Source organism: Hippopotamus amphibius, chromosome 3, assembly GCF_030028045.1.
Source record: "Hippopotamus amphibius kiboko isolate mHipAmp2 chromosome 3, mHipAmp2.hap2, whole genome shotgun sequence".
Classification (NCBI taxonomy): domain Eukaryota; kingdom Metazoa; phylum Chordata; class Mammalia; order Artiodactyla; family Hippopotamidae; genus Hippopotamus; species Hippopotamus amphibius.
Window position 1 is genome coordinate 116,555,579 of NC_080188.1, and position 14,544 is coordinate 116,570,122.

Sequence of the window (14,544 nt, forward strand, 5' to 3'; positions counted from 1 at the left end):
CATCTAACCCAGATCCCACAACTAGGGTGCTCCGTATATGTGTATTGGATGATATGAAGTATCTTGGGGATGCATGCAGCACATTTCTTCCCATAGTGAAACTCTGCAATTGTAATACTACTCTAGCCTAGATTTTTGATGCAGATTGCCATCATAAGTGCCCCTGGTCTGTGCCATCTGTCCCACTACCTAAAGCCATTCACTTGTATGTCCCTGGGGTGCCCCTCATGTCTACACTTTGCCATTTGACGTCAATTCCTCCTTGGAATCTCCTCTTCAACTGAGGACTGCAACACACATGTCATGAAGTTGTTTCCAAGACAGCATGAGTTGACAAATGTCAATCATGCACCTGGCATTTACTTTTATCATGTTAGTAGCAGTGTTTTGTATTCAAGCAGGCAAGAATTTCCTCCCTCAGAGTTAGTCCGTGGGGTACAGTTTTGATTTTGCAGCCAAGCCCCAAGAAAGACATTACAGTGGAAATCTCTATATTCAGAAAATTTTCAAAGTCCACTCCCCACAGAAATTGATGGAGGTAAAAATTTTAATGAGAGGTTCGTAATTCTTATCTGATCCATTTGTGGCCTAAAGGGGACTATTAGGGCAGGTCTGAGCATATATAACCGGGAGCTCTTGGCCACCTCGGTATGCTCCGACCTAACTTTTTCTTGAGAAGTTGGTCCCAAGTTAGAAGCATGAAGTGGCTTGGGATCCTCGGGCTGGTGGCCCTCTCACAGTGCCTAGTCATGTAAGTACAGGGACTGTAAGTGACATCATCTCTGTTTCTGTGATTTTTCTTGTCCTCTTATTTTTCCACCCATCAGTGTTAGAAGGAAATATAATCATTCCCTGACAGGCTGGAAGCTCAGCTCACACATATTGATGAGTACCTTCCCATGGAAAAAAGTGTCTTAGGGTCGGCTTGCAGGGTTACACAACTCTGGGGGTGCCAGTCACATCATGACCTATGTGAAAGTGGCACTCCTTGGAATGGTTCAGTGCACAATCTCTGCAACTGTAAGCGAGGTCCTATGGGACAGCACTCCTCCTGCGATTGCTTCTGCATCTTCTCTCTGCTCTCTCTCCATGTCAGTGTGCATGTGTCTTTCTCTTCATCTCTTTCTCTCTCTCTTTTATGTCTTCCATCATATTGGATGTCTCTGTGCATGCAGAGCTCTCTGCGTTTCTGCTTCTTTGTTTGTTTGTTTGTTTTCTATTTTGACTCTTCCGTCCTTCTCTAGCCTCTTAATTCTTCTGATGTATTCCTCATCTCCTGGCTTCCTCTCTCACCCCTCTCTTCTGCTTGAGCCCTGCAGAAACATGAGGAAGGCTACCTCTAGGCTGTTTTACCTCTAACAAGCAGCGTGACCACTGCTTCATCACAAACTCCCTGCATTTCAAATTCCTCCCAGTAAAAGAAGATAATAATCCACATTCTACCTAATTCCCAGAGTTTCTTTGAAAAAGATACAGTAGGATGGCCATAGCAATGGTGTTGGCTGTCATTGTTGAGACTTCCTACATATCAGGTACCTCATATCCATCATCTCACTTAATAGCCACAACATCATATGTGGGGGATGGGGGTTATTACATTCCACTTTGTTACCAATGAGGATACTGAGACTCCAAAGGGTCATACGATTTACCCAAGATTACACAACAGAACCAGTATTCAAGCCAAGGTCTTGGCCAGGGTCTTTGCATGGCGTCCTGATAATAATATGACATTCATAAAAATGCTTGGGAGATGCGCAGGTTCATTACAGTCCAAGGTGTGACAGTCATACAGTAACACAGACAGCTGATTGCTGTCCCTGCTTTGTTTCCTTTTCCCAATGTTCGGTGAAAGAATCCCTCTAACGAAGATCAAGACCATGCGAGAAACCCTCAGGGAAGAAAACCAGCGGACTAATTTCCTGGAGGACAACACTGATCACAGGTCCCAGAATGCCAGTGATGACCCCAATATTTCTCTGCAACCCCTGAGGAACTACCTGGATGTGAGTGTGTTGGGAGGATGGCCCTCCATCGCGCACCCTGGTGCTTTGGCCTAGCACTGAGGTTCATCTGGAGGGGCCAGGCTGGATATGGGGTTTGGGGCTCCTGCAAGAAGCAGAAACACTGGGAAACAGGGACACTTTTCCCAAAGGTGAAGGCAAGTTTCATCCTGAGCTCTTGGTCTGTGTTGACTGTGCTCAGCAATGACCAGGTGGCAGGTAAACACCTATTTCTGTGCCAAAGATATGTGATTAGTGTGGGGGAGATTATTCTTTCTGAACCAAGTGAGCCATGGAATTACACATGAAAGGTGATCAAATGATAAAGGCAACTGCACATCAAGTTTCAAACCCCAGGCAGAGGAAAGTCAGGCTCCACAGATCCAAGGACACCAGAAAAAAGTTACTAAGCCCTATGGCCTGGGACACCATAAAAATCTGGCACTCTGGTTGTAGTTATTGATTTTAAACTAAGTCTCATATCTCCTTCAAGACATGAGGTGGATAGACCTAGAGTCTGTCATACAGAGTGAAGTAAGCCAGAAAGAGAAAAACAGATACTGTATGCTAACACCTCTGTATGGAATTTGAAGAAATGGTACTGATGAGACCATTGACAGGCAAGAGTGGAGTTACAGAAGTAGAGAATGGACTTGAGGACACGGGGCTGGGGTGAGGGGCAAAGGGGAAGTTGGAATGAGGTGAGAGAGTAGCATAGACGTATTTACACTACCAGCTGTAAAATAGAAAGCTAGTGGGAAGTTGCTGTATAACAAAAGGAGATCAACTTCATGGGAGATGTTTTTGAGGGCCAGGAGGGGGAGGGTGGGGGGGAGTCACGGGAGGCAGGGGATATGGGAATATGTGTGTAGATGCAGCTGATTCACTTTGGTGTACCTCAGAGACGGGTACAAGAGTGTAAAGCAAATATATTCCAATAAAGAGTTAAAAAAAAAAAAAAGAGTCCATTCCCCAGCCTGAGTGATAGGCTAAGAGCAAATACATGTCCAATAAAAGGGCCAAGTGTGTGATATTGTTAGGACATGGTCTGAGTGTAGAGGAAGTGGCCTTTGGTGACCTAGAAGGGTCACATAGAGAAGGAAACACTCAAGCTGGGCCTTGAAGGGGAGACTGGAGAGCTTCTCAAATGAAGGCACTGGAACTTCCCTGGACATGCTGTGGTTCAGACTCTGCGCTAATTCTGTACTGACCTGGGTTCGATCCCTCATCAGTTAACTGAGATTGGAAATGGACAGAAAAAAAAAATTAAATGAAGGCACCACTCTCAGCAGAGGCTGTGAGGTGTGGTGGTTTGACAGTGATTTCAGGAGACATGGGACCACTCGAGGAAGGCAGCACTCCTGGAATCAAGGGTGGCCAGGGCAGCCGGGCCTGCCTTCAACATTCATCCCCACCCCACCTCCCCCATAGGTGTGCTATGTTGGCAACATCACCATTGGAACACCCCCTCAGGAGTTCAGGGTTGTCTTTGACACCACCTCCTCTTTCATGTGGGTGCCCTCCATTAACTGCTCCAGTCTCTCCTACCGTAAGTACCTGCCCCACCCCTCATGACCTCTCATCTATACTCCCCTCCCACATATTACTCCTTCCGTGGCACCTGAGGGACACTCATCACTTGTGTCTGCAGGTACACACAATCTCTTCAACCCTCAGTTGTCCACCACCTTCCAGCCCTCAGGCCGGTCCTTCAACCTGGAGTACGGCAGTTGGAGGATTGTTGGAATTCTTGCCTATGACACCGTTCGGGTAACCAGGCCTGGTGCAGCTTCTAGAGACTAGAAGCTGAGTCAGGGCTGGCCCTGGGAGCAACTGCAGCTTAGAAAACAGCTGCAGGACCAACTGGGAGGGTCTTTCTTTCCCAAGGTCCCCTAGTGCCAGGCAGCCCTCCACACAGGGCATGTTCCTGAGGGTACAGTGCCCTGCTAACACACAGACTCCCAAATGGCTAACCCAGAGAGTGGATTTGGGTGTGGATCTGTAGCTCCTTTGCCCATGAACAGCTCAAGGTTCATTTTTCTGGGAGCAGGGAGAGAGGGGAAAAAGCACCCACTTTTCTATTCTCAGACTGTGCTGGGCTATTTCATGGTAATGACATGTTTAATTCTGCAGCACACCCACACAGCAGGTACTATGATCAGCTGCAATATACAGAGGAGGGAACTGAGGTTCAGAGAGCCAAGGTCTTGGAAATATCAGGCATTTAGTAAGTGGTGAAGCTGGGCTGGCCAGTGAGCATTCATGCAGGTGTGAATTATTTGGGGAGAAGATAAAACTGATGTTAGACCCCTGGGCTTAGCCAAAGGCTTCAGGCTCATGGGCAGGGAAATCAGTGGACCATAGTTGTGAGCGTGGCCTGATAAAAGGGTTTTCACTGAAGGGGGCCTTTGAGAGTCCAGTCAAATCTATGTCCTGCCTCCCATAAAGGCCTGAGTACTCTCTCTCTCTCTCTCAAACACACACACAACCCCAAAAGCATTTTCTCAGGCAGAATTGTTATAAGAACCCTGGCACCGACACTCTATATAGGGCTTTTGTTTTCCTGGGCAGATGCTGGATGCACAATACATTGCGTTGAGTTTGGTCCATTTCTGTCATCTGAGCATAGTGATGCCAAAGAGAAGACTACCTTGCTCTCTACTCATTTTACCCTCAAGTGCGAACCATTTGGTCCTGTCCTGAGTCTATATTTCCCTACTTGTATAGAAGGCATGAGGCCATTTAGGCTCCCTTCAGATGGTGCGTGCAGGAGGAGTAGGTGTTGGTTAAAATCCATAGCCCTGCACAAATGGAACCCTAGTTCCTGTCCCAGCTTGGTCGAACCATCTGAAGTCCACCCAGAGCACAGCTAGGCCTCATATCTTCTCTGAGGTGCTAATGGCAGCTCCACCTCAGCCCAGTCCCAGCCCCATTTCCCAAACCTTTATGTGGGAACATTCTCATCTTCTACAGATCATGAACCTTGTTGACCTGGGCCAGGCATTTATCCTGAGCGAGATGCAGAGTGGAATGTTTCAAGCATTCTTTGATGGTGTCCTGGGCCTGGGCTATCCCAGCCTTGCTCCCAAAAGGATCATCCCTGTTTTCGACAACATGAAGAAACGAGGTGTCATTTCTCAGCCTGTCTTTGCCTTCTACTTGAGCACGTAAGTCTGCACTGGAGAAGCCCTCTCAAAATCAGCTGTAAGATGCTTTCAGATGCATCAAAATCTATAGACCTCTTGATCCAGAATTGTCCTCAGAGACTGTTTAGCCGAACACAACAATTTGCCCTGGGCCACTTCTGGTCCCAGCCACTGGTTTCTCTAAATTAAGTTTTATTGAAGCAAAACCATACACACGGGCTCAAGGACAGCAGGTTGGTGCAGGGAGGTTGAAGGGAGAGTGAGAGAAATGGCAGGTGTCAGGCTACAGGTTGGAGGAAAAGGCAGCAGGATTTGCTGATGGATTTGACATGGAAGGAAAGAGGGGGATGTTGGGAATGTTTCTTCCTCACTAATACTTCACCAGCTGCCCAGGAGCAGCTACACAATTGGCAGGAGCCAGTGCACAATGAAAATCTGGGACCTCCTTTTCCAAAAGTAATAGGGATTTCAAGACAGGAATAACAGAGGCACGGGGTCCTGCTGAACATGGGGCCCCATGGATGGCACTGGTCTCAGGCCCATGAAGCCAACACTGGGTGAGCCTGAACCCATGGCCTTAGTGTCCCTGTGCCTCAGCTTTTCTGAAACATGACAGTTTACACAAAGGGGAATAAAGACCCCTCGCATACAGTATCCTCTGTGGGTATCTCTGAGCACTCTGAAAGTTGGAGGGGACCAGGCCCTCTTCAGAAGGGTGGGTGGTCAGATGTCAGCAAGGTTGCCTAGATTCAAATCTCTCCTCTGCCACTCATTAGTCGTTGGCCGACCATAATCAGGAACTCAAGCCCTCTGTGCTTCAGTTTCAACATCTGTAAAATGGGGACCTTAGTAGTGCCTCTGATGAGTGGATAACCACAGCCTTCAGACAGAGAGTGGCATTATTCTCCAACAAGGATTCCTCCCTCTTCCTTCTCTCCTCAGCAAGAAGGAGAATGGCAGTGTGGTGATGTTTGGTGGCGTGGACCACAGCTACCACAAAGGGCAGCTCAAGTGGATACCAGTGTCCCGAAACCACTACTGGCAGGTAACCATGAACAGGTAAGCCTCTCCCTCTAAGGCCACACCTAGTGACGCTCCCACACAAGCACATGGACACATGCCAACACACACAAATGCACGATCAGACACACAGTCACACACAGACACATATATTCTAAGCACAAAGACACATCTAAACACTCACATTGACACACATGGACACACACATTGGCACATATGGGTACACACACAGGAACACAGACACACACACACACACACACTCAGACCCACATACAGACACAAACACACATAGACACACACATAGACATACAGACACACACAGACAGAAATCCAAGCAAACTCATAAACACACAGATAGACACACCACTCATGGGCTCAAAATCACCCCTGACCTCCTGACTGTGGCCCTGATGAGGGTCCTGAACAGGGTCCTGAGAGGTGTGTGCAGCCTGGGGAGGACTGCACCCACTGGACAGTGAGGCAGGTGGCAGGCTTTGAAGACCCTAAAGTACAGTGAAAAGAGGATCAAGGAGAATTTCACCAGCCTGAACAGGATTGAGATAAGATGACCAACTGTCCAGGGCTACCCAGGACCAAGGGAGTTCTTAGAACACAAAGCTGCTAGTTTAAAGACAGGGGAAGTCCTAGACAAGCTGGGAAAACTGGTCTCCTTAGGGAGAATCTTATCAGCAATGGAGAGGGGTTGGCTGAATTCTTGATCACTGAAAGCACTAAGAGCAAGAGACACTTCCCTACCCATTGCCATCTACATTCACAACTCAGGAACACAGTGGGGCGGAGGCTGTGACAGAGAGAATTTGAAAACTGGGATCCCGGAGTGGCCTGAGAACAAGGGGCAATAACTGATGGGATTCTGTGTGATATCCTCAGACAGAAGCTTACAGGTCCTTTGGTGGCCCCTGATCTACCTCATGCATCGCCTGGCTGGGGGCCTCAGTTTCTGAGCCCGGTAAGGTGCCACGCTGGGAACCAACTTCATCCAGGGGAGCCTGTGTCTCCCTCCCCACCACTCTGAGCATCTGCAGCCCCAGAGAATCTCATCTTCACTGTGTGGTTTGACCCATTGCTGCTCAGACAGCAGATACAGGTCTCTGGTTATTCCTCATGCATTGTCTCACTCACTGACTTATTCATTGATTCACTCAGCAAAGATACACTGTGCATCCACTGGGTGCTGGGCACTCGAGGGAGGCACTGAGGATACAACTTGCCCTTACATCTAGTGAGGCAGACGTACATGAAGTGAGTCACACACATAATGGATTACCACTTCGGCACTTGCTACAAATGAAGAAGTGTCTTCAGAGAGAGTGCCCAAGACAGAAGCTTGATCTAGTCTTGGGGAAAGACTTTTCTGAAAAAGGGACATTTAAGCTAGAACCTGGGAGATGAGGAGAAATTAGCTACACAAAGAGGATGGGGGTCTTCTAGGAAGGGCAGCAAGCACATGCAAAAGCTCTGAGGCACAAAAAGGGCCCATTGCATTCAAGAGCTCAAAGGAAGTCAAAGAAGTTTATGTGACCAGAGCAAAGGGAAAGTGAGTCAAAGCATGAGCTGAAGGGCTGTTCTGGACACAGTCAGGAAGCAGGACAGTCATTGGGGGAGACTTCAGTGTGATCCTGATACCCACTTTGTCCAACTCTCTCTCAGCATCACCATGAATGGGGCAGTTGTTGGTTGTTGCCGTGGATGCCAGGCCATTCTGGATACCGGGACTGCATTGCTGGTTGGCCCAACTAGACTGGTTACCACCCTCCATGAGCTCATCAATGCCATGCCTTTTGGTGAAGAGGTGAAGGGACATGCCACAGGGTCACTCTGGGGCTCTCCACACTCCAAGGTTCGCCGGAGCCTACCTCTCTCCTCTTTCTCTAACAGTACATGGTTCCATGTAGCAACATCCAGAGCCTGCCTTCTATCATCTTCACCATCAATGGCCATGACTACCCAGTACCCGCTGAAGCCTACATGTGGAAGGTGAGGGGCTAACCTTGGTGTCTGGTTCTCAAATCTGGGAATTGCAGGAACTCTTGGGCTTTGGTTGGGAGGAGAGTGTCCACTGTAGCCCAAGCCACAACATTGCAGATGCTGCTGAGTCCAAGTGGCTGGGCCAGTGCCTTCCACAAAACCAAGCACTTGAGTGTAAAGGGCAGTCTGGGATATCCATCATCCTGGAATACATGGAGACACCTTCTGTGCCGGCATGGTGTGAGGCACAAGGAGAGGGGAACACTAAGGGCCTCTGCCTTCAAAGAGCTTCAGTTCCACCTGAACCCTCAGATGGATGAATACAGAAAGTGAGCTCTAGCCATCCTTGAAATACACCAAGTGACCAATGGCGTTGTCTGGGGACAAACTCTGTGTGTTGTCGCACCATCATGATTAACGTTCTCCCTTCCCATCTTGAAAGAGTCCTGATTGGATGATCAATTATATGGTTGTCCTAGTCCTAAGATACAACTTCCACTTGCTAAGCCTCCATGCCTCCTCTGTGAGCTGGGCTACCAGACCCCTCTGTGGGGAGGTTGGATGCTCACGTGTGTAAAGGGTGCACAGTGACTGCACAGTTAAGGAACAAGATTGAGCCTTAATGTCAGCTCCCTATGGAATTTGGAGGAGGCTGATGGGCTCAAAAAAATGCTTTGGGGAAGAGAGGGAATATCAGTAATATGAAACCCCCAGCCTCATGGAGGCATGAGGAGGCCTGCTTGGGTTGTGGCAAATCTACAGTGCACTCCATGCAAATAGCATCTCCCGGGGCTCTGCCAAGTGGTGCCAGGTCCAATCAGGGGTGATGAGGGCTACAGAAAAGGGGAGCACCAGGGTAAGTCACCCAACCCTGCCTGGAGTGGCCAGGGAGGGTACATGTTGATCCAGGAAGTCTTCCTAGAGAGGCTGAGCACAGCCTTGAGAACAGGTTGTGGGGAAGAGAGAGAAGAAACGGCATTCTCTGCAGAGAAAACAGTGAGCATGAGTCAGAAGGAAATAACAGGGCAATTATGGGCCATTCTTGTTCTTTTTTTATTGTATTGAAATGTACTTTATTTACAATATTTTGGTAATATTTGCTGTACAGCAATGTGACTCAGTTGTGCATATATGTGTATATACTTTTTTTCTATTCTTTTTTTTTTTTCTCTTTTTTTCCATTATGGTTTGTCACAGTATATTCAATACTGTGTTATACAGGAGGGCCTTGTGTATCCAGTCTCTATACAGTAGCATGCATCTGCTAATTCCAAACTCCAAACCTTCCCTCTCCCACCGCCCTGCCTCAGGGCAACCACATGTCCTGGCCATTCTTGGTTTTGGAAGGGCACTCCACTTCTGCAGCTGCTGAGAGAGTAATTTGGTCCTTACTAAAGGAGGAAAATAAAACTGAGAAACTGGCAGCTATGAATGCTCCGGGGTTGGTAGGTAAGGGATGCGTGTGACAGGGGTGCTTTTCTGTCTTCCCCAGAGTCCTTACAGCACCTGTATCAGCCGGATTCAAGGGGGCTCAGAGACCTGGAAGCGGTCGGAGACCTGGGTCCTGGGTGATGTCTTCTTGAGGCTGTATTTCTCAGTTTATGATCGGGGAAACAACAGGGTTGGCCTGGCTCCTGCAGTGTAAATCCTGGGGCTGCTTCAGGAAACAATCAGGCCCCCTCCAAGCACACACTCACTCACACATAGGGCACTCCTGCCCAGGGATGGTGGTGGGCTGTGTTTGGTGCTCTGCAAAGCCCTATTCTCAGTAAAGAATAAAGGATTCCATTCCCAGTGGTGCTAATATGAATGAGTGCCTCTCTTTGGGTTGGGGAGATGTTTCATAATCTGGCAGGTTCTAGAACCTCGTCTGAACCACAAGGGAGAGGAGCCCAACTCCAACTGGCTTCAAGGAAAGGGGAGACTTACTGGAAGGATAGAGGCATTACAGGACACAGGAATCAGAGCAGATCCACACTTCACAGGGACTGGACCCAAGAAATGAGAAGCCGTCAGCTCACTCTCCTCTCCCTAACTCTTTCCCTTCTCTCAGTGGTGGTTCTCTTAGCCTGACAGCTTTCTCCCCTCAGGCTTCTTCACCTATATCACCATGGCATCTAACCCATAAGGAAAGAAGCCCAGAAAACATGAGGTTCCAGGGAGGGCTCTGATTTGTCCACCTTAGATCATGTGTCCAGCCCTCGAGCATCCATCCTGACAGGCACATGGCATACTATGATTGGCTTTACTTGGAAGGGGTAATAAGAATAGACTCTATTCTTCCCATTTCAGAGGAACTCTGGCAGTGGTCTTCTGCTTCAGGGTGGTCCTGGGTGAGGTCCTTCAAGCTGAGATGGTTCCCCTTGGTCCCATAACCCCAGTAACCAGCTCTCTGCCACCCAAACAGTGGGTGTCCTTTGTAGCCCCACTTGCGAAGTGATGGCCTGTGTGGATCCCTAGCCAGCCCAACCCCTCCAGGGCCCAGCATGATCCTTCCTTTGGCCTCCAAGGTTGTTGAGGAAGATGCCACTCATGTAAAGGAGGACCCATGTTCACAAAGCCTTCAGCATTTCTGAGCTTCCTCCAAGGGCACATCAACAAAGTGTTGGTTCAAGACAGCATGGTTTGGCATAGCTAGAGTGGAAACATCACTTTTTACCAACTGGAAACCCTTGGCAGATGCCCAGCCTCGAGACAGCAAGGGTCATATGTGCAGAGGGACTGAAAGGAGAAAAGAGGTAGGGAAGAGTAAATAAGGTGGAAAACTCACCCCAAATGCAATGCATAGTATGGTCCTTTACTCAGGCAAGACAAACATGAGTGAAAGCTTCCTCTCCATATCTTCTTCACATTTTCATTCAGTAGAAATTGGCTGAGCACCTACAATGCGTCAGGTGCTGTGGGGCTGGGTTAGGAATCCACCCCTGGTTCATGGAGACACAAAAAATGACAACCCCCAATGGGGGGGGGGCAGATGGAGATAACAACAGAGGTGTGGGTAGGAGGTCAGAGGAGTGAGGATCTTCCTTCTCAGGGAGGCATGGAATGCCTTGGGTAGTGCGAGAGTGGGGTCATTGACTTTCAACTTGCAACCTCACTTTGAAACACACCCGTAAGCCCAGAAGTTCCCACATGTGTGCAGATCCGCTGTATGTCCAGGGTGACATGTACCTGGTCCCTTTAGGATGGCACTGGATAGTGATTGGCTTGATGAGAGTCAAAGACGACCGATTGTCGAGCTCATAAAAGGGGAAAAGGTGAGAGCAGAACTGTTTTTTTTTTTGTTTTTGTTTTTGTTTTTTTGTGAAAAGCAAATATAATGGTCTGGGCTTAATGGAGGTTTAATGGAACAGTGTGTCAAACTCATTTTCCAAGTGGTCTTCATGGATCCATAAATAAAGTCTCTCTGTTTTGAGAAACCATCAACAAGAATAATAATAATAGCTCAGGTTAATTGCATAGGCCATTTCCCTGTGTCTCCACAAGCCCCTGCAGGTTATCAACCCCACTGTACAAATGAAGGAAATCTCTTCTAATATTCTGGCCCCACCACTGGTGACAGACACATAGTTGGCCCTCAATAAATACATGTTGAATAAATGAATGGATGAATTGGTAGATACTCTCACAGGAACACAGTGCAGCAAAAATGTTGGGAGATATTGAGCATCAGCAGGGCTTACTGCCGTAATATCAACCAGAGAAAGTGAGGCTTTTCTTCCCTAGATGAGACTAAAGCCTGGGCTAGAGCTGTGTCTCTTAATGAGCCCAATATTATTCAGGCTCTATATTTGCAGCCTGTGCTACCAACATGAGGATAAATGGTCATCTTCATAATTTTTTTTGGCTGCACAACACATAATGTGAGATTTTATTTCCCTGATAGGCATCAAATCCACATCCCCTGCATTTAAAGCATGCAGTCTTAAACACTGAACCACCAGTGAAGCCCCAATCTCTGATCTTGAAAGAAGCAATCTGGCACCACTTTCCACTTTTATTCTTTACGCACTGCACACCACAGAGATTTATAGCCACTGCTGCGAAGGAAGGTAGAAAAAACATAGATCTTATTCACTTCTAGGAAGAGTATCAATTGGTACAATCTTTTCTGGAGGTGACTTGTTCTTAAAGTTTGTATAGTCTTGTTCCAGCAATTTTTCTCCTGAAGTATATGCTAAAGTGATGATCAGAAGCATCCAAGAACTTACATAAGCAAGGATGTAGTCCTCGCAGTCTTTTACAAAAAGGAAAATCTGTGACATCCCAAGACCCACTAAACATAAATTGACCACAGCATAGATGGGCCGACATGCAGTCAACTACCATGCTATTGTGTTTCAAGAGAGTATTTAGTGTTATGAGAAATCTCTCCAAAAAGACATGGAGAGAAAAGAGCAGGATGCTTTATATTGTATATATTGCATGATCCCAGGTTTGCAAAGCACACGGAAGACAGTGCAGCACACTCACCAAGCATGTACAGCCTAGAGCTTTTCTGCCTGGGTTCACATCCCACCTCTGAAGCCTATCAGTCATATGACCTTCATAAGTTCATTTCTGGACAGTGGTTTCCTATTCTGTAAATTTGGGAGAAGGATAGTTCCTCCCTCACTTATCATCAAGAAAATGCAAATCAAATGACTATAAGATACCTTCTCACATCCATTAGCATGGTTGTTAACAAAAAACAAACTATACCAAGTGTTGACGAGAATGTGGAACCCTGTATACTGTTGGTGTGGATGTAAAATGTGTAGCTTCTGGAGAACCTAGTGGAAGTTTTTCAGAAAAGTCAAAAATAGAATCCCTATTTGATCCAGCAATTCCATTTCTGGGTATTTATTCCAAAAAGTGGAAATCATGGTCTCAATGGGATATTTGTCCTGTCATGTACATTGTAGCATCGTCTGCAATAGCCAAGAGGTAGCAACTTAGATTGATCAACAGCTAAATGGATAAAGAAAATGTGGTACAGACATACAATGGAATATTATTAGGACATTAAAAAAAACTATTAATTTATTTGGCTGTGCCATCACTTACATGGGGCACGAGTGATCTTCTGTTCCAGCATGCGGGAACTTTAGTGGTGGCATGTGAACTATTAGTGGTGGTATGTAGGATCGAGTGCCCTGACTGGGCATCAAAAAGAGGTCCCTGCATTGGGAGGGCATAGTCTTCTCCATTGTGCCAGCAGGGAAGTCCAAGTCATGGCAGTTTTTGTATTTAATTTGTGTCAGTTCATTTGATGTGATGCTAAAATTGAAACCTTGCACCTCAGATTGGGATTTGAACCCTGATAACCAGGACTCAAACCCAACCAAAAATCCTGGTTGAGATATGAATTCACATGGTTTGAACACAAAACCAGCCAAAACTCAGACTGGGGCTCAAACCCATGCAGCTGGAACTCAAACCCAGCCAAAACTCTGACAGAGACTTGAACCCAGGCTGCCAAGACTGGAACCCAGCAAAACCCAAAGTCTTCCAACTGAGATCACACACCACATTTCAGAAGCTAAGGAAGCTCAGGTTCTTCATGTCTCATTGCAGAAAGAATTCAGTGAGAGACACACAAATAGGTAAAAGTGAATTTATTTAGAGGGAAGCACACACACTCCACAGACAGACTGTGGGCCATCTCAGAAGGTGAGAAATGTACCAGTGATGTGGTTGTCAGTTTTTATGGGGGTGAGTAATTTCATAGGCTAGTAATCGGGAAGTGTATTCCAGCTATTTCAAGAAGGGGAGGAGATTTCCGGGAATTGGGTCACTGCCCCCTTTTTATCCTTATGGCTGTATTATGAGTCTCAAGGTCTAGTGGAAGTTGAGTTTTCCACCATCTTGGGCCCATTTGGTTCTACTCAGTTTATGTCATGTCCTCGGGCTATGTCATTCTTTCAAAGGTTGTGCCCTGTCCCCTTCCCTCCTGTTTCATTCCCCTGTAAGAGACTTTACTCACATATTCTTATGGGAAGCAGAAGGGCAATGATCCACCTTCTGTAACTGCTTCAAGGCTAAGTGGGGGGGGGGGGCACCCTGCTTGTCAGGGAGTAAAATTCTCTGAAGGCTTGATCTAGTGGCCCCTGGGGCAGGAAACTTCCTTGTATTAAGTCAGTGTAGGCTGGGATCTCCACATAGCCATGGTGTTGGTGTGGAAGTGTTGTAATTGCTTCCATAGTTTTTCTAAGAAACTCCTTGATGATGAAGCACTTTTTGTAACAGCTTCAGAGTATAAAAAAACTTTATAAAAGATAGAAGACTTAAAAGGCATGGTTAAACATCTCATTACAGTATAATCAATAAACTTGGTTACATTAACCAGAGTTACAAATAATTGCTTTTCTCTTAAAATAGCAAATAATCTTAGTTAAATATTTCTC

At 46.9% G+C, this 14,544-nt stretch overlaps 1 protein-coding gene across 1 annotated transcript; it reads left to right on the top strand.

The window, feature by feature from the left end:
• Window positions 1-698: 698 nt before the first annotated feature.
• On the top strand, window positions 699-10,286 carry LOC130848736 (pregnancy-associated glycoprotein 2-like). Its single transcript, XM_057727141.1, has 10 exons — window positions 699-751; window positions 1,856-2,006; window positions 3,435-3,552; window positions 3,655-3,773; window positions 4,977-5,170; window positions 6,092-6,208; window positions 7,841-7,982; window positions 8,069-8,167; window positions 9,651-9,726; window positions 10,249-10,286. Exons 1-10 carry the CDS (start codon window positions 699-701, stop codon window positions 10,284-10,286), a joined length of 1,107 nt encoding a protein of 368 aa, XP_057583124.1.
• The last annotated feature ends 4,258 nt before the right edge of the window (window positions 10,287-14,544 follow it).

Coding starts and splice junctions, on each gene's coding strand:
- LOC130848736 (XM_057727141.1), top strand. CDS start 699: ATGAAGTGGCTTGGGATCCTCGGGCTGGTGGCCCTCTCACAGTGCCTA. Junction 3,553..3,654: donor CTGCTCCAGTCTCTCCTACC/GTAAGTACCTGC, acceptor TTGTGTCTGCAG/GTACACACAATCTCTTCAAC. Junction 9,727..10,248: donor GTCGGAGACCTGGGTCCTGG/GTGATGTCTTCT, acceptor TTCTCCCCTCAG/GCTTCTTCACCTATATCACC.